Raw genomic sequence first — 23,142 nt, 5'->3', positions numbered from 1 at the left:
AACTTCTTTAAAAAAGAATACACTTACATGCTTACAGAGTCTGAGTTGCTAGTAACTGTTAAACATTGTGTAAGGACACAAGATCTACAAATTGTGCTGAAGACAATTTTTAAGTTCCCTTAATTTTTTCTGATAATGTTTAAAATAACACCCAATAGAAATATTAAATTGATTTTTTTGAAAAAATATCCTACTATATTCTACTATATAACCAGTCCAATATTAAAAATTTCTAAGTTGTAACACACTATATCAACAGCCAAGTCAGCATCATATAAAAATTTAATTTACAATTCTTTGAAGTTTGTTGAGAGATATTTATATACCTTCCACAGCAATGCGCTTTTTAGGCCAGTCCTTTAATTCACGAGACACTGGTTCCTTGAGTCGTATGCTAATAACCAAATCAGCCATACTGAACTCCAAAGCATAGAAACGAAGCAGTTCAAGCCAGAGCTGACCAATGGGTGCTGAACACTGCTGGCCTAAATCAAATACTAAGGGAACCTGTCAATTACAGAAGAAAACCTTAAATAATATTTAATGCAGAGGCATTTAACTGTCACAGTTCTTTTATTTCATCTGTAATCTAGTGTGGCAGAATTTATCATTGGTAATTGACTCCTGCAATTGCAATAAAAACTACAATTAAAAAGCTGGAAGATACAGTACAAAACTTCATAATGACAGCATGCAGCAATGGCAAAGAGTAGCATCAGTGATTGGTAACAGTTGCTTCTTTACGTCTTTATGCTGTAATTTGTATATTTCATAGAAAAACATCCATCTCATCTCACAGGACAGAATGGACTATACAGTCTATTTTTCAGCAAAGTCCAGGCTGAAATATTAACTCTTAGAACATGCAATCACATAGTGATACTGTTTCTTACAAAGCTGTTATAATAGAATTTATTTAAACAATTTAAACACAACAAAAGATGAAATGTTTTTCATATGCTTAATCTAATTCCAAGATAAAACTGCTTCTGTAAACTATATTCTCCACAAAGGATTAAAATTCACGGTCTTATCAAAGAGTTTGAAATCGTATCTATCTTCCTGCCAGCTCCTTAGCACCAAGAGCTAAGCGCAACAGACCTTGAAGCAAACAGTCGTGCAATCTCTTAGTTCAGCTCATGGTTTTGAAACATAAACACAAAACTGAATTAGAAGGTTGCTCTATTTTGAGAACAGTAATATCTGCTAGACTACTACAGAAATCTAAAAGTTCAGACCTTGCCCCTTCTAGGGGAAGTTTCCTGTGGCACATCAGAGTCATCAGTAGGGTTGTACTCCCAAATCAAAGCATCATTCTTGACTTCTCTCAGATGAAAATTAGCTAATTTGTTTAATGAGAATCCTCCAATCTAGAAGAAATGAAAACAGAAACAAAGCTAAACATTATGTGAACTATTAGTTCCCACATCATAGTAGAACAAAGTTTAAAAACTGGTGTTCCACGTCTAGAATGTGCCACAACGTTTTTCTCTCTCTGCCCCATACTTCTTTACAAAAAACTCTCAAGAGCTCAGTGCTCTTGGAAGGGTGTGCTAATGTCCACATTCAGGAAATATGGACAGAGAGGTGGAATGAAAACTGGATTAATGGCAGATCCCAGAGGTCTGTAATCAGTAGCACAGGGTCTAAACATGGGCCTGTCACCAGTGGTGTTCCCCAAAGGTCACTACTGGACCCAGTGTTGTTTAATATGTTCAGCAGTGACTGAGACAAAGAGAAGATGCCTCCTCAGCACATCACTGACAGCACAAAGCTGGGAGCTGTGGCCAATACCCCAGAGTGAAGAGCCTTGACAGGATGGGGAGATGGGCAGAAATTACCTTGATTGAATTCTGAAATTCAACAAAGGCAAAAGCAGGGTCCTGCATTTCACTGGGGAATAACCTCAGGCACCAGCACAGGCTGGGGCAGATCTGCTGGAAAGCAGCTCTGGGGAGAAGGACCTGGGGCTCCTGGTGGACAACAAGCTGTCCATGAGCCAGCAGTGTGACCTGGTGGCCAAGAAGGCCAATGGTGGCCTGGGGTGCATTAGGAAGAGCACTGCCAGCAGGGTGAGGGGGGTGATCCTGTCCTTCTACTCAGCCCAGGCGAGGCACAGCTGGAGTGCTGTGTCCAGCTCTGGGCTCCTCAGGACAAGAGAGATGTGGAGCCCCTGAAGTGGGTCCAGCAAAGGTCTACAAAGATAATTAAAGGACTGGAGCACCTCACTTATGAGGAAAGGCTGAGGGAGCTGGGCTTTTTCAGCCTTGAGAAGAGGCAATGGAGAGAGGACCTCATCAATGTCTGATTAAGTGAAGGGAGGGTGTCAAGAGGATGGAGCCAGATGGTGCCAAACAATAAGACAAGAGGCAATGGGCAGAAACTGATGCAGGAAGCTATGAATATGAGGAAGAACTTGTGTGGGTGACCAAACACTCGAACTGACTGTCCAGAAAATTCTGTAATTCTGTGTCATGCAAACTTTTCTTCACACACTAGATAAGCATGAATATGTATCTTTTAATTATGTAGGCATATACAATAGGATATTCTTCTCATCCAATTCAGAAGGTGCATATGCTTTTGAATGAGTCAGGAACGTAGTAGAGAAAATTGTTAACTGCATGATTCGTGTAATCAGTTACAGGAACTGGAACATGTGAGCTAAACATAACAAGAGACCGCAAGTACAAAAATGGGTGCCATGAATGTGATACAAAATTGGTGTCCTGGAGAACTGGATTCTGGATTGGCATCCATAATACAACTGACATCAAGATGCATTTCAGTTTCTAAACCAAAGAAATACATGCTTTAAACTCCTAATGTGATCCCTTCAGTCAGTATCACACCAGTGTGCTTCCCAGCCATGGTCTATGTTTTGGAGAATTAGATGGCAAATTCCAAGACGTTGTTTTGGGATGTAGCTATGTGGATTGAGTTCTCAACAGTCTGGAGGAAAGGCTGAAAAAAATGAGTAAGTAAATTGCTGCAAAATGCGTTGTTCAACACCCAGCTCTCCTTATTCACAGAAGGGGCAACAGAGCACTACTTCAATGACTAGGATTATGAAATGCAACCTTAGAGCTAGGCACACTAAAGTTAAGTGTAGTCATTGAATAATGATGAATTCACACACATTCAAATTTACATTCTTAATTCCTGCAGAAATGGCTTGCTTATGGCTTGCTCAGAGTAGCATAAAGCTGACAGATTATATACCAGCACAAGCAACTGGTCCTCTCATTTATACTATTCAGTGTATTAATACACATACCCATGATCCCAAATAGACAGGCAGAAAAGGCTCTTTCCTCTGTTGTAGAAAGAAAATAACCATTAAAGCAAACACATAAGGTGACAAGCCTCCTTCTTCAGGACGATCAACACAGCATAACTGTAAAAACAAATTGTGCAGTCATTAAATCTTCAAGTGATACTATGAAAAGTATTCTTGTAATTACTGTTTCAAAGTCAGTCACACTGAATATTACAGGAACTCAGGTATCTTCAAGCTCTTAGAAGATGCAGTTTGTTCTCAAGGCCTGCATATTTACTGCAGTTACTACCATATTACCATAATGTTTTCAAGTGTAAGAACCATAGAACCCAGACTGGCAAAACAGACAGCATACAGCACATTTGCAAAAAATGATAGCTCCTTTTGCATAGAAACAGTACAAGTCAAAAGTTTTTAATTTTTTTAATTAATATTTTAATTGCAGACACACAAATTTTTCAGCAAGTTATGTTAATTCACAAGGTTGTTTTCACCTACAATAGAAGCAAACAGCTTATTCTTTTTTTTTCATGATGGATTAAGTTTATGAGAAACTAGCAATTCCATTTCATATATGTTCCTCTAACTAGTTTGATAACAGAGCAGGATACTTACAGTCTGCATGCCACTGAATGAAGCTACAAATTCCACTTTTGAGATTTAGTGGAACATTATCACACAACAATGATAATTACATGATTTATAATATTTACAATTTATAAAAACTTATGCCTTATTTCAGCTCTTTTTCCAAGGTCTGTTTCAACAGTCATTCTCTGTACTATAGCTACAGGCATAATATCCATGTTCATTCAGTATTTATTCACAGATGAGGGAATACAAATGACTCTCACCTTTGCCCAGTACCTGAAGGCAATCACTAAAGGTACGATGGCAGGTTCCAGCTTTCCAAGTGTAGCCAAATGGTTTGTTGTCAGACAAGCATTCTCATTCCCTGCACTCACTTTACAAATAAGGCCACTAAAATGCAAAAAGAAATGAAAGATGTTGAAGGTTCTGCAAGAACACCCATAGGTTAGATAACACCTCACAGAACAGTGTAGCAGAAGGCTGTAAGGAAAGACTTGACAGCCTCTCAAAGACAGCATCTCTGCATGAAAAGCAGCATGCAATACTTATTTATGGTTAGTTTGAGAATATATGCATTGTAATTTTCTGTACAAGTGTTTTAAGATACAATTCAAGTTTTTTTCTAATATTAATTTACTGAATTAAAAAGTTAGATTACTAATTTCCTTCATGAAACAAAAATGTCTTCCCACACCCACCATCAAACATTTTCTATGCTGTCATCACACAACATAAAATATTTTTAAACACTGAAAAATCAAGGTAGCAGCAAATAACTGGTAATATTTTTATCAGTAGGTGTTTTATAGAATGTTTCATGAATCTTAATTGACATTCATCAAATGGGCAAAATAAAATATTTTTAACTTGTTCTCAGTATACTAGTGAAGCTAAGCAAACTGCTCTTATCCTTACAGAAATCTATCTTTTAATATGGTGTTTATGCTACCTATAAGAAAGGAAAGTTTCTGCTTAAGCAATAATCCCAAATGGAAGGGTAAGGGTACATGCTGGAAGCCGTAATGGTTGAAGGGATTAGGAAATACACAGCTGAGGACAGAACAACCCTTACCCTCTTATTCTAGGCTAGGAATGACTTGCCCATGAGTGTTAGTTTGTGTTTCAAGATCCATGGAACTGTAATAATTTAGTACAGAAACGTCATTTATCAGGTGGAAATATAATTTACATTGCTATATACTATTAGAACACACAAAGTGACAACCGAGACCTTTGCTTTTCTCTGCACACCACCACTGGTACTCTAGCATGGAAATCTGCATCAACTTCCATAAAAGAGTCTAAGTAGAAAAAAGAAAAAGAAGAAGCCACATTAAGCATGGTGTAGACAAAAAATACATTGAACTGGATGCAACTAGAAGAGCACAGGTAGTATTTCAGTTTCTAATACAATGACTAATATTGAGGAAAAATAAAGTACATGTGATTTAAGTGCTTCACATATAATGGGAGGAATATGGTCTATACAACAAGCACTGTTAGGAAAATACCAAGAAAAAACAGAACTCTTCAAAATTCATATACATAGTAGGTATAATTAAGCAAGTATATTTTGGTTAAGAGCTTCAGTAATTCAGGCATGCAGAGAGACCTACAACACCTATGGAACAATATTAGTGTGAAAAATAAAAAAACATAGTGTTACATCACTACAATAGAGAAAAAAAAATTCCTGGTTATCTGACAATCTTTTATATAAATATAGAACAGGTTGCCTACATGATGTAATGTCCTTTGCTGTGATTTTTCTATTTTTTTTCTTCTTATCTTTACGTAATTTCCCCAGTATGATTCAGCTGTCAGACACCCTAGTCCTCTCTCCTAGTGGTGTTGATTGATCCAAACCAGACTTATTTTTTTGATACCTCATGGTTTCACCGCGGTAGGAGGGGAGAAAACTATCAAATGATTTTAGATACTTAATTCAAAAATTCTGAAATGACAAGATTTTTGTGATGTTACTTAGCCAACTGGACACCTAATTTCACTAAAAATTATCTTACTTTTGCCACTGGGATACCACGAACACCTAATGCTCTATCTCTGCATCTTAAAACGTAATACTGTGCACACATTAATGAAAATATTACTTGCTGTTGTGATACAACAAGTGATCCCAACTTCTTATGAGATCTGGGTCTTCTTTCTCTAATCTAACTTAAAAATAACCCCATTCTCAAAGACCATAATGGTCCAGACAATAAAATGCACATACAACAATGGCAGAGGTGCCACTGAGAAAATCCAGGTCAGTAAATATACGTGTTTTGAACCATATGGTCTGGTTCTTGAACTGTGGGCTCAAAAGCAAAGCAAGAAAGCAGTGAAGCTACTTTCTGCAATCTACATTTAAAAACAATAGGATTTTCATTCCCCCCATACAATATTTTCATTTTTTTTCTTGTCTGCATATGCTTGAATTGGTTTGAGTAAGTGCATTTTTAAAAGAATCTTAAACTTTACTTCCCTATATTAATGTGCAGTTAAATACATTATCTGAAAACAGCCCTATGTGTCTGCATGCAGTCATCTGTACATGGCCATCACCTGCACTGAGACACATGCAGGTAATTACAGGAAAAGAGACCTCAATGTATAAGTAAATTACTGGGTTTCTGTTACATGTTAAAGAACTTAGGCTGCTTCCTGTGGCTAATGGCTAATAGAGCAGGCTGGGGAGGGCAGCAGAGTCTACCTCATGTGCAATGACATATTCACTTATAATGTAAAAGAAAGCCTCTGTCCTGGGTTGACTTTATGATGCTTCTATCCCCAGTTGCTTTTTTTATGTTACATATTAAGTTTTGCACCTTTAAGACTGGCTCTGAGAGCGAAGTGGGGAAAGAAGAAGCACAGTTTGTGCCCAGAAATGGCACTCACTCCCCTGCATCCTGCTCCTGGACTGTGCTGTCTGCAGCACGAACAGACAGTGGGACTGAGCTCTCCTTTCCTTTTAGTTAGTTTTTAGCAAGCTGAGGCAGAGAAGTTTCCTGGACCGTGGTCTTTTTTATTTTCCCTTTTTTCTTCAATCTGTTCAAACCTGCTCTGGACAGAAAAAAACAGCCAAGCCCCTGAGAGCTCACGCCTGTGGCCCACTGAGGCATGGGTCTCAGCACTTTCCAGTGCCAGAGAGACTGAGTGAACTGAGCTATACCACATGAAAAGGACATTCTTGGATTTGCTATCTCTTTGAACAGTGTGAGGTTTTATTGCTCAAAATTACTCATTTTTTTATGCTTGTACATACTTTGCTTGTTAAATAAACAGTTTTCCCCACTTTTCTCCAGGGAAATTTTTTCCTGAACCAGTTGGGGGAGGGGCTGCTTAAATTTGCTTTCTGGTGGGACTCCATTTGGAGGTTTTCTCTCAAATTTGCCCTAAACCACGACAGCCTCCCACTAGGAATTCCTCACATCATCAAAAAAAAAGAGAACTTCAGCTGTCATAACACAGACTGCCAAACCAAAAGCAAGTAGTTCTGCTAAGGTATTATTTTCTGCAGTATTATTCAGTCTCATATCTTTCTAAAAAAAGAGCTGCACATGGTGTACTTGTTCAGCAGAGGTGAAATTCAACAATACTAAGCAGTAATAGTTTAATGAAATTGAGAAGGCAGCAATTTTTTCTTACCACTGTTCTGGAGACTTTCTTGCACAAGTAAGAGAACATCTGGTTGAGTCATCTGTCAAAAAAAGGAATAAAGCTGTTTTTGTATCAACCACCTGTCAAGAAGGTGATTTTCAACAACTCAAATTTAAAACCACCTCTATGTGTACTTCACTATTATTACATTGTATCAAAAGGAACAAGAGCTCTGCTTGCTTTGAAGGAAAAAGAATAATCCTGGAGTAATTGTTACTGAAGTTATTTTTACCTCTATCAAAGACTTGATTATGGTAAGAAAACTCCCACCACGAGAATTACTGTTTCAGTGTGCTTAAATATGACTGAGTTCTGACACAGTGGACTTACGTCATGTTAAAGACTGCAATTACAGCTTTTTAAAGTTACATGCACTTTATGAACTTAGATCACTCTTTGCTTCCTAAAGGAAGTGCTAAATTCTAACAATGGGACTGCCAAATCAACTGCCTCAGGCATAAGTTTAAGTATGGAATCAAGTCCTTAACTCCTTTTCAATGTTCAAGCACAAAGATGCAGAAAAACATGACAAATAAAGACCTTAAATTACTCCGTGTATAAATAACATAATATCATTTCATGGCTCAAATATAACCTAGCAGTCAAAATGTGTATATGTGAATAAATATCAATACAAAACCAGGATCAGTACCAAGCTCACAGAAGTGTCATTTATTCCAGCTGTTAGAGAATATCAGTAATCATGTGTCTCATAGAACTGCTAGAGTACAGAGGTTTTAAGTGTTTTCAGAAGAAGTTTCAATAAAACACGAAGGTGTATTACACTGCCTGATGACTACAGTTCTGTTAAAAAAGGAATGTTATTTTAAGACCAGACCAGCTCTGTTTTACCCAATGGGCTTTTGGAAAAGTGTTAGTGCCACACTATAAAATATATTTAAAATATAAATTAAATATAAATATTTAAAATATAAATTAAACAATATAAATTAAATCTACATGAAAATGCAAACATTCAAAACAACAAACACATACTTCATAAAATGGCCTTACTTACACTGGCAGGAAACTGGGTATCTATGTTTATGTCTGAAGTTTTGAAACCGAATCTGCTATAGGAGGAGCCATACAATCTTAACGAACACTCTGCAACAAAAAGAATTGTATTTCATTTATACTGTGCCTGACTTTAAGTCTGTAGCTACTTACAGCATTCTAAATAGATCTTAACAATAAACCTAGTTTTGATAAGAACAGGAAAAGAAGGGTCTTCAACAGCCTGGAAATGTTACTAAATCCTGTCTTCCATGCTGCTGTTGGTAAAGGCTTATCATGAAGGTCAAATCCTCCCCACATGCTTTTCATCTTCACTTTTTACTACAGGCCCATTTGGGTCATGAATACCACTGTAACTTAATTCTGATACAGGTTTATACTGCTTCATCAAGTTGTTCAACAGACTAGTAACTTAACATCCTGTTTTAGAATTTAGAGAGCAAAGGTTTTTAATTCCGTTTTCATTTCATAAACTGTTGGTGAATTTTTTTGGTTGATTTTTTTTCTCCAGTTTTTGTTATTATCTTGTTTTTAATAAGTTGGCATATCTAACACTTAAGTTGCAAATAATACCTGGCAATTTTTGACGCAGCAAGTTTTCCATCATTGTTTTAATGTTAAGCCTTTCTTCTAGATCTTCATTATTTAAGCCAAATTCACGCACAACATTTTCAATAGCAACACCAATAGCTTGTATTTGGGAAGGCATTGGAGGAGGAAGAGCAGCCAGCAGTTTTTCTTCTTGCTTTTCCTTTCAAGATAACAAGACAGATGTTTTAATGAGCTGCTTGCATTGCTTAATGTGTTAAAATGAATGCCAACAACTCATCCCAAGTAATACCACCACCACAAATTTTCCAGGTAATGTAGACAATTTGAAACAATAAAGAATCTGATACTCCAGGAGGCTTCCGTAATGTTCAGAGATATATATGCATGTATTTGGCATGTTAAAAAAAATCAACAATTCTTTCATCACCTATGAAGTGTGAAAAGGTAGGAGCTAAAGAGGAAGAACCAGAAAATCTGCAGAAGTCATATTTTTGTCCACTTCAAGCAGAGAAAATAGAAGATATTTTAAGAAAAAGGTAAAAGTGATGTTACGCTGTAAGTTATTTCGATGCTTATGCTCAAAACAAATTTGCTTTACATATAAACAAGTCTGTAGTACTCCACAAGTGCTTAATTTTTACAGTATTTCTGAACTGAAATATTAATTCTGACATATAGGTTATAATTGCTAATTCTACCATACCAACTGTATTTGCTTATTCCTACTCCTCATGGCAAAGTTCAGATCCCAATCTTACTGTTTTCATCAATATCACTACATAAAACTTGCTTAACTCACCTTTAAGCTTTTCTTGTGTCTTTTTTCTTTAATATGCTTATGAGCAAAAGCCACTGATTCAATCAAAACATCACAGAGTTTGCAGGTGTATTTTGCTGATGGGTAGCTTCGAGGTTGCTAAAATAAAGATAATAAAAAAACTCCTATAACTATAAAGGTATTACTTTCACTTCATTCAACACCCTTGCTAAGTTCAAAGGACTAACTCAGAAATCTACACCCACTCACTTTAGCTTCCTTCCCTCCATATTTGCCATCAAAAACTCTGCACATCAAATATAACGTCAGAGGAACGATACCATGTCAATCACACCCAACACTGTATCTTTTACAAGAGAAAATATCCAATGCCCTATTAATTGAACAAACAACCACTCCAGCATTTTAGTTAACATCCAATGTAATTCCATGAACTAAAGGAGAAGCCATTCTTTGAGCTTACACTGTTATCATTGTTGTAGCAAAAAAACCCCAAAAGATAAACCCTCTTGTTTTTACAATCCATTAACAGCAATATTGTTACTTAAATTCTGTAACTAAACTTTCTAGCTACAATCAGAGATGTTTCTCAAAGTGTACCCTCTACAATGTATTTATATGCACAAAAAATAGGAGAGGTCTATCTATACAAGCAAAGACAGTGGCACCTTCTTCAGTCTATAAATGTAGTCTCGCTTCAATCGTTCTTCAGCTTGCTGCAGCCCCAGAAGCTCTTTTGCTGACAGCACAGATTCATCTATGACTGGACCTTCCACTTCATCATGATCATACTCATCTTTTCTAGTTCTTCTTGGTCTTCTTAGTTTTCTAAGCTTCTTCATTTCTTATAAAGAGTTATGAGAGCAAACACGTCAAATAACTGCAGTTAAACACACAGCATTAAAAAAAAAAAATTCCTTAATTAACATTCTACTTATATGAGAGTCACAGAAGGCAAAATTCACCTACCTGGTATGGTTTCACAGTTTATTCTGTGCAAGTCTGATAATAATAATGTATATTAGTATCACAACCTATAGTGCCTTTGTCCCAAACTACAAATAAATCAATTAATTTGTCTTACTGAAGAAAATGACCTTATTTAGATACCTTGGTTAAAACTGGCAAAAAAATAGAACTAAATGCAATAGATATACCTGTATGCCATTATAGTGAAAAGACAGAATATAGCCAAAGATTTCAGGATGCCTAGTTAGGCTTTGGTAGACAAATAAGCTAGACTACAAGTATGGCAGAATTAAAAAGTAGTAGTAGGCCAATCTAAATGATTTATAAGACCCAGCAGCACTCACAAATCACTGTTTTGATTACATATGACAATTTATTAACAAGGGATTATTACCAGTAATAATGTCATTTGCCTTCCAGTTAAACCAGTATATGGACCAGTACTACCTTCACAATATTAAATAAACAAGTGGAAAAAAGTAAGCACCACTGCTGGCTACAGAGACTAAAGAATGGACTTGCTAAGTATGTGCACATTGCTTAATAAAGCTGTAAAACTGTCATAATAATAATGCTTCAAAAGCTTGTTGTGTTTACAGCAAAACCTCTAGAACAAATTAATGCAAATACCACTTCTACTTTTAAGCAAATTTTATCATTATTTTGAAGCAGAAGCTACTACTGGACCAAAGCCTGTAAAAATCACCTCAGGAATAAATAGACACGTCAGATTTTCACTTGCCCTTCACTTGTGCAGCTATACAGGATGTCCCAATGCCTGGAATTTCTAAAGTTCCCTTCTTCTAAGAAAGTTTATGCAACTTCCTTATACTCCCAAACTTTTATCATAGCATGAGGATTTAATTTGTAATAATTAAGAAAGGCCAAAAAAACCCCCAGATAAACTGCTCTTCCATATAGATTTACAAAATTTATTTCCTGTGACCACAATTTTTGTCTCTAATACTTGGCAAAGGGAAACAACATAGTTGTGTATTTGTAACCAGTTATTTGATTCAGCTCACTAAGCAGCATGTGTTAGTGGTGTAAACAGTACCAGGACAAAAAAGGTCATATAATTTCTTTCTTTCAGCAGCAGAAAAAGTTTTAGCTGCAATAAAGAGAATTTAGGCCTAATAGGTTGTAGGACCAGTATTCCAAAGTAATCTCCAGGGAGCAGAAACAGAAATCTGAACTTCTGAACCTTCCCCACATCCTCCATATTTGCACTGACACTTCTTCTCAAATTCCAAAGATGTGCCACATCTGTTTGACTACATTTTTAATTGATTAGTGTAGCGAGCCTGAAGGTGTATTACTGTTTTCACAAAAAAAGCCTACTACTACTAAAAGACAACTACCTACTTACCAATTATTTCTGTAGCCAACAAGTAACTTAAAAAAATTTATAAATTAAATAAATACTTCTAATATTTAGCAGGTACAACAGTAACAATCTAATTATAGGTTAATTACTAAATAAAGTACTAAAAAACAATGTCACAGATTTGGGAAACTTCCTTATGAGCTACAATAAAAAAGACATAACAGTAATGAAAAGGATAACCACACAAAAGATTTCAATTAAATGCTAGAAGAAGCATTTTTAGTAATTTTGCTACTTGACTCAGAACTTCTGAAGGGACCTTAAGAGGTGACCTATGCCATGCCTCTGTTACGTAGCAGGATGAAATGAACTCTGTCAAATCTGAGCAATGCTCAGCTAACTTTTTCTTAAAGGCCTTCAAGTACCTTTTTCATGAGCTGCCCAGACAGCCTCTCCAGAACTTCCCTAGCTTTACCTCTACAAACTTGCCCTTACTCCTCATCTGAACCTTTCTTTCTCAATTTTAGGCCCATTCCTTTGTGCCCCATCTACTGGAAATAAACAATATCATTTACTACACAAGCTTTTTACAGCCTTCCTAGGCAGAGGAAGATTGTTACTATGCCTCCCTACCCTTTTCATTTTGCAGAAAGACTGGGCATTGTTCACAGCTTGAATAGCTTCCGTTTCCTATGTGTCTTGACAACCTTCTTGCTTTTCTTTGCACAGCTTCCATTTTATTCATAGAAGTGGGGTGCTAAAAACTGGACAGAGTACTGCTACTGAGTTTACAGAAGACTCAGGAAAAGGGGTACCTCAGACTGTGAGTCTTTTTTCATGCCTCACAACCCCATGATAATGACTACTCATTATCATCTTCTGATTCACTGTCATTTCAGATCCTCCTGTGAAAAAAATATTACTTTATAGTTACTTTTCCTCCTTTATCTGCACAGTTGATATTCCTACTTAAACAATGGCGTTTACACATACTTTGTACTACATCTTATATGTAGGTCATTTCTCCAATTGTGCAAAGTTATTTTAATTGACCTTCCTGCTTTTCTGCATTCCATTCCTACCAGCTCCACAGCATATTCAATTTTCAGAGCACACAATATGTCTGCTCTCTTCATTCATCATTAGAGTAGTACAACAAACACTGAATGGAATAGAATTCTCACTCACTAGACATTTGCTTACTACTTTCTTTAACTGACAGTCTTCAACAGCTTCTGAGTATACCTACCTAATTAGCTCTGCAAGTCTCTTACATTAATTTAATCCAGATACTTTTCTACTAGTTTACTTACAGAACTGTCACATAAGAGTATCTAAAGTAGTACAGTACTAGTACAAGCAGTATCTACCAACTGCCTTTCCCAGGTTCACAGGGGACTGATGATTATTTTAAATAAATAAATTAGGGCTTGGCATACGTTCCCCTTAATAAATGCTTACTTCCTACTTCTTATCTTTGCTACCTTTCAAATATTTACAGTGTATTATTTGTTCCAAAATCAATTCCCAAGATTTAAGCTGCACACCAATTATTTTAAGTCCTCTTTTAAGAGATACTTGCCCTTTCCTGTAATCAGTAGCTCACTTCCCTTAACTTCTCAAGTATGATTGCCAGTGGTTCCAAAAATCTATTTCAGTGAGTTCCTGAAGTTTCACAGAAAAAAAGTTCACTATTATCATCCAGTAAACTGAAGAAAAAAACTTGTGAAAACACTCTACTCTCTCCTCATGTGAGGTTGAGCTGTGTGCAGCTTACTTCTAACAATGAGAGACACTGGGCACCTGTTCACAGTTTATCTTTTTAGTGACAGCTAGTATCAAGGGAAAGGACATTTAACTCCTGGACTTCCTGGTATCAACCAGCAATAGCTTTTCTTCTCAGCAGAGGGTCTGACCACTACTGTCTTTGGCTCCCCATCTTGAATAAAATTAGACAAAATTTCTTGTCTACTGGCATTCCATGTTAGCAGCACCAGAGGCAAGCTATATTCTCTATATTCTTTGAAGCATCCTTTTTCTGCTTTACTTGCATTCAATAAAAATATAATGGTATTGATTACTCCACCCTCCTTTAGGCTGTCCTTCCTAACAATTCAATGCTTTGGGTTTGTACTCTGATTATTAGTACCAATTTCCCACAGAGAAGTTAAATATGAAGAACTAGATTTGTGTTATTGCTGTACTGAGCTCTCACAATATTTGACATGGTGTTGCTTTTCAATCTTCATTAAGGCACATCATTAAAGATCTCATTAGTAGCTCCAAAAATCTTATCCTGTTATCGGCTTAATTGAAAGATCTCTTACCAGCCTTGACAGATTCCATCAAACTGTACATGGAAAACAACGAACAGGGACACTACACAGACGATGCAATCTACTTACTCCTACCACTCACAGGCTAAACTACAGAATCTATAAAACAAATTCTGCATTATTTCCTGTAACAATCTGTCAGACATGCTACACATATAGTGCAGTCAATAGTTTGCAATACGTGAAAGAACAAAACCACTTCTTTGCTTTAACAGTTAATCTTGAAATTTTACTTTTCAGTAACACATGTAGGAGGCTACTTTACTGGATAGCTATGTTAGAACAAAGGAACATGTGATTACCAGAACTTCCTCTCTGCATGTCTGGCACATCTTTGCTCAATAAATCTTCCTGAAGTTGTCGTCTTACATTTCTGTTTCCAGCACCTTCCCCTTCATGAAAAGAGTCCTTTCTTGTCCTGCCATGCCCAGGAATCCAGGCAGCAGAACGGTACTCTCTCCAGGTGTCAGAAGTACCACGGTGGTCATCAGATACCCATTTCTTCGTTTGGTCTCTTTGGATATCATTTAACTTTGACCCTTGACTGTAAGTTGTGTTTTTAAGAGAATTTGGGCTACTCAAAACGCTTCGTGGCCCTCGCCTGGGACTGTTTCCGTAATGACCTGGAGTTCCCTTTTTCTTTTGCAGGCTGGTATCTATTTTATTGCTATAGCCACTTCCATGTTCACCCATGGCTTGGTAGTCTTTCTGTAAGGGACTGTCCTTTAATTCTTCTTGATGCAAAATTTCCTGTTCCTTATTTTGTTTGGCAAAGCAAGGTTTTGCAGCATCTCCCATGGTTATTGCTGTTCAATTTAGTGATTCCTACCTAGAAATCAAAAAGTTAAAAGCTGTATGTTAAAGTCAATCACAGAATGAACACTGGGTATTAATGGCTGTGGAAATCTCAACAACCAAAGCCTTGGCTTGTACCAAGGCAAGGAAAGGCAGTCCAAAACTCAGGTCTATTCACTTACTATGCCTTAACACCTATTAGTGGTTCATAAAAATGCAGAGACGGCCTGTGGCTTTTCCAGGCACTAAAGTCTAGATGCCTTTAGGACAGATAGAAAATTTTAAGTGTCTACATCAGTCTCAGCAGGGAATCTTTGAAAGAATGTTTGAAGGAGGCATAATAAACGAGGATGGCCCCGAGGCCACTGCACGTATCAGAATATTCTTCTTTGCCCACAGCAGACACTTTGTTCACCTTGCTAAGAATGAAAATCATGATCAGAGGACACAGAGAAGCAGAAGCTAAGTTGCAATCTAGCTATCAGGCAAGCTTGATATAATGACTTAGAAACAATGTGCACTCTGCACATTTTAGCCAGACCACCACTGTGAGGTCTCACATTACTCAGTATTAAGCACTCCTATTTCATATTATTTTAGCATTGTCTAAAACATCTGGACCACTGAATTGCTTGCATACCCACCCCTCTTTCTTTGGTTACCTCCATGTTCTTACTGCAAAACACTTCCAAAGAGCTCTAACTCCAATGTTGCCAACAAGCCATGCATACTGTGAAAGGGGAACTACAGGAAGTGACTGTGTAAAAAATGTTAAGTGGCAGTGGTCTGATGGACACTGAATATTTTATGATTTAAAAACAGACACATACAACTAAACAAGAAAGTTTTTCTCCTTCAAAATATGTGTAGGTGCTTAAGGAAGCAGATAAAGCTGTAAAGATATGTAAAGAGCATTTTCACACACCTAAACACCACAAAATGCCCTTCCATTGCCATTAATATGGGAGTAGGGTACCTATTATTATACTTTTTGTCTTTTTTTTTTTAATTCTGCAGGCTACAAAGGCACTCTTAAGCATCTCAGTGTCTGCATTTTATAGGCCTGAGGCTTTTCCTGTTTATGTCCCTCTTAAAATGAAGACAGTTTTTTGGTCCCACACAAGCAACAAAACAAAAAGAACTCTTGTCCTAATGACCAGAATTCTTACCCAGTTATGCACATCTCTGGTAATGCAGCGGCTCCAGCTAGGAGAGGAAAGAAAAGTTTCAAACGCACATAGTGCACTTATTTCCTATTTTAAGGAAGAAGCACTGTCAAACCCGAATTTCAGAGTGACTTAAACGCAGCCTTTTTTAGAGTTATCCCCAGAAGCAACGCCCACACCCTGCCGCCAGGCTGGATGACGACACCTCCCTGTCCTGGAAGGAAGCAGAAAAGTCGAAGTTTACATTCACCTCCGGCTCCCAAGCACGACAGGAGGTGCGAGCCTGGCGTGGACAGGGGGCTGCCCTGGGGCATCGACGTCGCAGATAAGCAGGACACAGTTGCCTGCGGGGCCAGCAGCATCAGGCAGCGCCGGCCAAGCTGCCCGCGGGACCCAGGCGCAGGTGTTACGATACCGGCGCCGAAAACACACTACGTGGGCCAGGGCTCCCCTGCCCTCACGCCGCAGCTCCTGGCTCGCTCCACCTCGTCTTCCCACAGGTTAACCAAGGTTCCCAGCCCCCTCCTGCCGACCCCCGACACCGGTGGAGGGACTGTGGCGCAGCATAACCCAAACCTGCCGCCTCAGCCGGACACAGCCCGCGAGCACAGGGGCGCGGCAGGGCCACGAAGGGAGGGAGGGAGGGGAAGAGGGAGGCAAAGCGGCTTGCGAGGGGGACAGGACGCCGGTGGAGACCGCCCGCTGCCGGGAAAGGCCTCACCCTGCCGCAGGCCGCCGAGAGAAGGGCACTCACCGCCCGCTACCGCTACCGCCGGCCCACCCGCCGCCCAGGGCTCGCCATTGTGGCGCGACGGAAGCGGCGCTGATCCCTCGACGCGCTCGATCCGCGCGAGTCTTCCGGCAGCGCGGGCCCGCCCTACGCGCCCGGCCGGGCGGGGCGGGACAGGGCCGGGCCCGGAGGTGCGGACGGTGCAGCTCGGAGTGGGCTCGGAAAGCGTGCGTGAGCCAACACGGACGTGTCACGTAGACTATGGTGCGAAGTGTTGCGTCCGGTCTGTCCTTAAACGTCCGTTCGTGGTGACCCCAGCAGCTCCCTGGGCAGGCCGTTGCCACGTCTGATCACCCTTTCTGTGAAGAAATTACTTCTGATGTGCGAGCTGAGGCTCCCCTGCCGCACCTTGAGGATCTGTCCTCTTGTCCCGGCATCTGGTGCCTGTGAAAAGAGGCAGACCTCCACCTGGCTGCACTCGCCTTTCAAGCAGTTGTAGAAAACAAAAAGGTCTCCCCTGAGCCTGCCCCAGGCTAAGCGCCTCAGCTAATTCAGCCGGGACTGTAATTCACAGGGCTTGTGCTCCAGACCCTTGCCCAGCTCCACGGCTCTTCTCTGGACACGCTCCAGCGCCTCACTGCCCTTGCAGTGCCCTTGCAGTGAGGAGCCCAAATATGAACAGATTTGAGAGGCGGCCTCACCAGTGCCCGGCACATGGGGGACAATCACTGCCCTGGTCCTGCACCGTTTGCGACTGATTCACTGACTGTATCACTATTGCTGATACAGGACAGGAAGCCATTGATCTTGGTCACTGAATCATACATACTGCAGCCATCTCCCAGCGAATAAGTACCCAGTTTTCTGGCTTGTTGAGAAGAAGATTCTGTTGCAATGAAGGTGCTGCGACAAACCTCTAGGTCCCCTGATTTCAGGCCAGAGGGTGGCAAGAAAATAAATAGGAGCAGGAGTGATGGTTGGCACCAGGAAAATAACACTTTAATAAGGAATAAATGAAAATAGGGACGATGCCCAAAAGCCAAACAACAATAACCAGGGAGAGCACCATGGGGGTGACTAGCCAAAGATGAGAATGAAGGAAGGCACAACAATGTAACCGCATAGGACGAACATTCTGGTAGCCTAACCATATAGGGAGCAACATTACCCAGTCTGTAACTGACACGTAACTTATTTAACATAACAGAGATGTATCTTGGGAAAGACTTCTGAAACGCTATAACTTCCCACAGCTTCAGATAGATGACTATTGCCTCTTCAGAGGCAATAGTCGGCTGGCTCGGGTCCCCAGCCAGGCTGAATTCCACAGGTCTCTTTCCACCATGATTTTGCATTCATATTTATGGAAAAGAGGGACTCTTATTAAACCTTTTGAGGTGTCCTCATATAAATTCACCTTCCTTTTCCAGTTCAGACTTCTTGAGCAAAATGTGTACAAGCGTAAAGGTTTTGAAGGTAGGTAAATAGCAGAGACTTCCCAGAATAATTTATGGTACCTTTCCAAGACAGGAACTTATAGCCTAGTGCTTTGCATTAACAGTCAGAAGATACTTTTGGCTTCCCCTCTATTACCATTTCCTGATAAGATGCTTTCTGGAAAGGACCTGACAAGGAAGGATAGCATATCTTACCAAAACAATTCCAGTAAGTAGGTGTGGCTGAGGGTACCAAACATGAAAACTGATCCCTTGCCTCCTCTTTCAGTAAAATTGCTGAGTTTCTGCAGGCTCAGCATGTTTCATGTCATATTGACTGGTGAGTCAAACAGTCTTTGGATTGATAAAAGCTTCTCACTAGTGCAGCCATGCAAGACTGACTAAAGTTTCTGTCATTTTTTATGAAACTAAAATTCCTGTGGTATTTTGTAAAAGTCAGTGATTCGCATTTAAATTTCAATTAGATGGATTATCGTATGCTCAAATACTAGCATTCTCTATGCATGATCAGACAAAAATAAGAGGAAATGAGCTAAAAGTGTCATATGTCCTAAACACACATGCTGCTTGCTTGGAAAGCCTAAATTTTGATCAGCTGAGATTTTTTTTCTAAATAGGTAGTGTGAAGATGCAGTTAGTCAGTTTTTGTGAGAAAAAGTAAACTTAGCATGTGAAATGGGAAAGATAACTGGCAGATCTTGCTGAATTTATCAGTAATAAGAGAAAGAAGTTGAGAAACAGTAAAAGAGTACAACTCAATAAATCGAGTAAGATCAACTAGATGTGTATAAATGATAAGACTGGTCTTAAAGAAAAAAAAACAGTATTGGGCATTAAAAAAACATATTTCATTTTTGAAGAAACATAGTTTTTGGATTTTTTTTTAGTATTGATCTTGAATCACTGCAGACATTTTGTTCTACTGTTTGAGCAGACAAGTATTTTATGTATCTTTTAAATAACTTTAGTTTTTCTTTCCTGTTGTAGAAAATATACTGTTTTCCTTTATGAAAGCTTGTTCACCAAGGAATAAAGGATTGCCTTTTTCTGTGGTTTTGTGAGACAAACCGGGCCAGTTTGCGATTATACTTGTGCCATACTTGTGCTAATGGGGATGGGATTGGCCAGGCACAGAAGTGGTAGGAAGCTGAACTAGACTCCTGTTTTGACTGTGACTCACACAGCTCTTGGAGCCTCACCCCATACCTGCTTTGTCATCTCAGTATTTTACTGTTGGGACACTCTCCATCTTGAAAAGCTACTAAACTGCTGAAAGTGCTGACACTGTTGCTGTTTGTCTTCAGTGAAAGATTGAATCAGCAAAAGATTGCATCACTTGCAGATAAATCAGAAAATCTGTCTGCTAGGTATTTTATGGTGAGATTTTCTGGAAGACAGTGGATCTGGCCATTTAGACCCAAAATGAACTTGGCCAAATATGGTGTCCTTCTCCAACTAATTGTGCATCTCCAGAATACTTGCTGGTGTGGTAGTGTGAGCAGCAGAAAAGGCCTTTCAGCAGTTACTACTCAGCAGTAACTAAAAGATCTCTGCATTTCCAAGATTTTTTCCAGTATACATCCTAAACATTGTCCCTATACTAGCTACCATGAAGAAATCTATCTCTACCTCAGTGCAAACTAGAACATTCTTCACCAGTTATTCTATATCATTTATGGTATCTTTAGATCCCACCTTATCAAATACCTACTTCCCCTTAAAAGGTTTATGAAATGCCCATAATTACCCACAAAATGCTCACTGTGTTTATTTGGTGTATGACTTTGTGTTCCATATGTTATGATGGTCACTCAGGATGCAGAAATAGTGTGTTGCATGGAGTCATTTGGCACTAAAGGCAGCTCTGGTCAGGTCACTGCTGTACTCACACTCCTGCACTCACGCTGTGTGCAGAAAATCACTCGTGGGAAGCCAGTGTCCACAAAGGAAACAGAGGAGTCCTGCAACTTTATTTGAATAAAGGGAATTAATCCACTGGGGCATACCCCCATCAGGTTTCTCTCTGGAGGTTTTAGAGGATGCAGTCTCCTTTTATCCTAAACTCCCAGCTGCATGACGCCCTCTTTCTTTACCCATTGGCTGAGGAACAAGGAAGGTACAGGCTTCCTGAACTGCTTACCACATATTCCCCCGTTCTTGGACCCTTGTCATTTTCCTCCAAAAGTCAGAAGTTCAGGCTATCTGGGTTCTGCAGTACACTAGGTCCTGACCTATTTGTCTGTTACCCTACAGTTCAAGAGTCTGTCTGTCTGGGTTATATAACAAACCTGCCGTTTGAGGTTAATAGAGATATCAAGACCCATTTCAAAGACATTAACATCCATATCCTCAGCCATCAAATTGTAAAGACATTAGCACACATCTTTTCCTGTCAACTGCTTCTTATGATATTCATCCTTCTTTGATGCAGGTAGTTTCTGCTCTAGGACTTTCTGTAACACCCAGCTCAAATCATGTTTTGCAAGAATTTAAACATACATCCATTACATTCTCCAGCCCTGGTCCCTTTGGACTAGGCTGTAAATTTTAACATGACAATGAATTCCTGCTCTTGTCTCTAGCTTTACTAGCAGCAAGAGATTTCTGCTGTGATACCTTCAATAGGTGGCAGCCAGAGCAGTGGTCATATACAGTGTCATCATATACACTGCCATCTTAAAACTCAAATAGTGAATTATTTTCACTTGGGATTAAATCACCTTGAGGTACACATTGCACTTGACCATCTTTCTGCTTTTACCAAGTCCAGTCAGGTTCTTGAGCAAAAACCATTCTATGAATAGGTTTAACCTTTCCTCACAAAGGAATAACTTTCTTTTAGTCAGTTTCTCCTCTGTACTGTTTGGATATTTTCTTTTTTCACCGTGCACAGAGACCTTGATTTGGCAGGGCTAGGTCAAGTGGCAGATGTTCTAATGTTAACTAGCCAAGTGACTTCTGCTAAATGTATTTCACAATGCTTGAATGTATGTCCTGGTTACAAGAGAGGAACGGCTAGTTTGGTATTTTGTGGGTGCTAGCAAACTGAGTATTCTACTGCCCTCTACACCATTTCTTACAAACTGTTAATGATGGGTCGTTTGCAGTAGGTGCCCAGCCCACACCTGGCACCTCAGACTACAAGCTGGGTGTTAAATGAGATAAGGGAGAAGAGCCAAACCCTTTGAGGAGGTTTTTCTTTTTCTGCACAAATGACTCTGCAGTGCCAACTCCTTCTGGATAAGCACCAGCATAGTCCCACTGATCCTGAGGGGATCATCTCTTCCAATGGGCCATAATGGACTCAGTGGCAATAGTGAATAGGCAGCTGCAGTGACTCAAAGTGTTACATCATTCCATTGTGCAAATGCCTGCCCTGGGAGAGGTACTGAGCATTCCCACCTGAAGCCGACTGTGTATGATCTTGGTGTTTGGAGACTTGGGACCCCCACCACCCCTGGATGGATCCAGAGGAGAACCACCACTTTTGACTGCAACCATCACTTCAATTGGACTACAATCACCACTTGATGGGACTGTGACCACCACCTTGGCCAACAGGATGTCAGGTTGTAGTCTGACTTTGTGGGTCTAAGCCAGTTTTAATGTATTATTGCATTATTGTAATCTTTCTATTAAACTGGGACTCTGACCTGAAATCTCTTTTATGAGATTTCTCCTACCAGTTTACTTTCAAACCAGCCCAATGTACCAGCACCTATTGCTCTCAGTGTAGTTTTTAACAGACATTTAGCTTTCCTGGAGGCTGTGCATAACAGGAAATGTGATCTCCTAGTTGGTGTCAGACCCTTTAGTAGGTAGCCAGGCTACAAGTTTGCTTCAGGAATGAATCCTGATTTAATTATTTCAGTCACTACCAAACTTGCTCTTTAAGGCCCAAAACAATAATCCAGGCAGTGGCATGGGTCATATGGTTTCTAACCATTCAGTAGTCATCTCCATCACTGTCAGCAGATGGTGCTTGCCATGACAAGTTCATGGTAGACTGATATAATCAGTCTGCCAGGCTTCCCTGAACTGATGTTTCAGCCGTCATCTTTGTAATAAAGAATTGGATGAATAAAAATTCGGAAGAAAAGGTTTAAATAAAGTATGTGTAATTATAACTAATGAAAATATGGAATAAGGAATTCTCCTCCAGGTCGAGGTAGAATTCCTTTTCCAAAGTCACAGATTGCAAAAGAACCCCCCCAAATAACAAACCTCAGCAGGCACATCAACTCGGAGGAAAGAACAGGACAGAGACCATCATAGAGACAAAAGAACTAGCCTGAAAGTCTACCTCCGGACCAAGGCAACGCCCGGCCGATTTCGGCTGGAGACCATCAAGCAAGACAAAAGGGACGAGCCCCAGGAAAATGGTCGTTGCCAGAATTGAACACCACACCCGCCAAACCTATGCTAGAGTAACTCAATCAAGAAGGACAAAGAAGAGACTACTCCTCCGAGATATCCATCGG

The 23,142-nt window shown here is 39.5% G+C and overlaps 1 protein-coding gene across 4 annotated transcripts in view; it reads right to left on the bottom strand.

Annotated features, from left to right (window-relative positions):
- Nucleotides 1–17,695, bottom strand: part of TUT7 (terminal uridylyl transferase 7) — a 34,124-nt gene extending 16,429 nt beyond the window's left edge. The window contains exons 1-13 of one of the 4 annotated variants that reach the window (XM_023943649.2): nucleotides 17,229–17,662; nucleotides 16,478–16,514; nucleotides 14,816–15,342; nucleotides 10,550–10,725; nucleotides 9,903–10,019; nucleotides 9,125–9,302; nucleotides 8,553–8,641; nucleotides 7,523–7,574; nucleotides 5,103–5,172; nucleotides 4,135–4,261; nucleotides 3,278–3,397; nucleotides 1,239–1,370; nucleotides 327–507 (exon numbers count right to left, since the gene is read on the bottom strand). In XM_023943649.2, coding sequence (XP_023799417.2) covers nucleotides 327–507; nucleotides 1,239–1,370; nucleotides 3,278–3,397; nucleotides 4,135–4,261; nucleotides 5,103–5,172; nucleotides 7,523–7,574; nucleotides 8,553–8,641; nucleotides 9,125–9,302; nucleotides 9,903–10,019; nucleotides 10,550–10,725; nucleotides 14,816–15,311 — 1,738 coding nt within the window. In that variant the 5' untranslated portion in view covers nucleotides 15,312–15,342; nucleotides 16,478–16,514; nucleotides 17,229–17,662. Of the gene's footprint in view, nucleotides 1–326; nucleotides 508–1,238; nucleotides 1,371–3,277; nucleotides 3,398–4,134; nucleotides 4,262–5,102; nucleotides 5,173–7,522; nucleotides 7,575–8,552; nucleotides 8,642–9,124; nucleotides 9,303–9,902; nucleotides 10,020–10,549; nucleotides 10,726–14,815; nucleotides 15,343–16,477; nucleotides 16,515–16,724 lie in introns of all 4 variants that reach the window. The other 3 variants (XM_086868866.1, XM_086868864.1, XM_086868865.1) reach the window with 3 other exon arrangements.
- Nucleotides 17,696–23,142: the final 5,447 nt, after the last annotated feature.

The sequence above is a fragment of the Cyanistes caeruleus genome, chromosome Z (assembly GCF_971803275.1).
Source record: "Cyanistes caeruleus chromosome Z, bCyaCae1.hap1.1, whole genome shotgun sequence".
Taxonomy (NCBI): domain Eukaryota; kingdom Metazoa; phylum Chordata; class Aves; order Passeriformes; family Paridae; genus Cyanistes; species Cyanistes caeruleus.
Note: the sequence above shows the minus strand (reverse complement) of the source record. Positions and strands in the feature narration are given on the sequence as shown.